This window comes from Camelina sativa, chromosome 15 (assembly GCF_000633955.1).
Source record: "Camelina sativa cultivar DH55 chromosome 15, Cs, whole genome shotgun sequence".
NCBI lineage: Eukaryota > Viridiplantae > Streptophyta > Magnoliopsida > Brassicales > Brassicaceae > Camelina > Camelina sativa.
Window position 1 is genome coordinate 18,879,099 of NC_025699.1, and position 841 is coordinate 18,879,939.

Genomic DNA, 841 nt, shown 5'->3' on the forward strand with positions numbered 1-841 from the left:
TTTTTTCCTGGTAAAGTTTGAAGCTTTGGAACATTATTGTGATTAAAGTTTGAAGATTTATTCGGCTTTGTGCAGGTGAGTGTTGATTCTGATGGATATCTTAGCGAATCCAGGGCCACTTAAGGATATTGTGCTTTATGATCAAGAGAAACATGTTTCCTCCGCTGTTTGGGATGGCCAGGTTTTAACTCTTCTCTGCACTTAAAAAATTCGATTTGTGGAAACTGTGACTAAGATTGGATGGTTTTGTCATATATTTGTTTGCTGGTCCTTAGAGGCTAACANTAATAAAATAAAATAAAATGAAAAGTATGAAACAAGTCATATAAAATCTAATATATTGAGTTGAACATTTGCTTAACTAAAAGTACTATATACCCTAAATGATACAACATAGAGAACTCAAATATTCGAATCCAACGCATATTGAATATAAAANACCAAAGCAGATAGAATTGGTGGAGAGAGCCGGTTTTGGGTATTTGAGAAGGATCCCTGCCATTAGTCTTGACAACCCTCTTATCTCTGCGCTGGTCGAGCGTTGGAGGAGAGAGACCAACACTTTTCACTTCACAACTGGGGAAATGACTGTGACTCTTGAGGACATTGCTCTGTTACTCGGATTGGGGATTGATGGTAAACCTGTCATTGGAGTTACATATACAACTTGTTCTGCGGTATGTGAGAGGTACTTAGGCAAGGTACCAGAATCTAATTACGCTAGTGGTGGGATGGTTAAGCTTAGCTGGTTGAAAGACAAGTTCTCTGACTGTAAAGATGATGCATCTTTTGATAGAGTTGAGTACTGTACACGGGCTTACCTTTTGTACTTAGTAGGTAG

General features: G+C 38.1%; 1 protein-coding gene across 1 annotated transcript in view; it reads left to right on the plus strand.

The window, feature by feature from the left end:
• Nucleotides 446–841, plus strand: part of LOC104747160 (serine/threonine-protein phosphatase 7 long form homolog) — a 4,621-nt gene continuing 4,225 nt past the window's right edge. Inside the window, exon 1 of the mRNA XM_010468743.2 lies at nucleotides 446–837. Within this exon, the coding sequence (XP_010467045.1) occupies nucleotides 585–837 (253 nt within the window). The 5' untranslated portion in view covers nucleotides 446–584. The remainder of the gene's footprint in view (nucleotides 838–841) is intronic.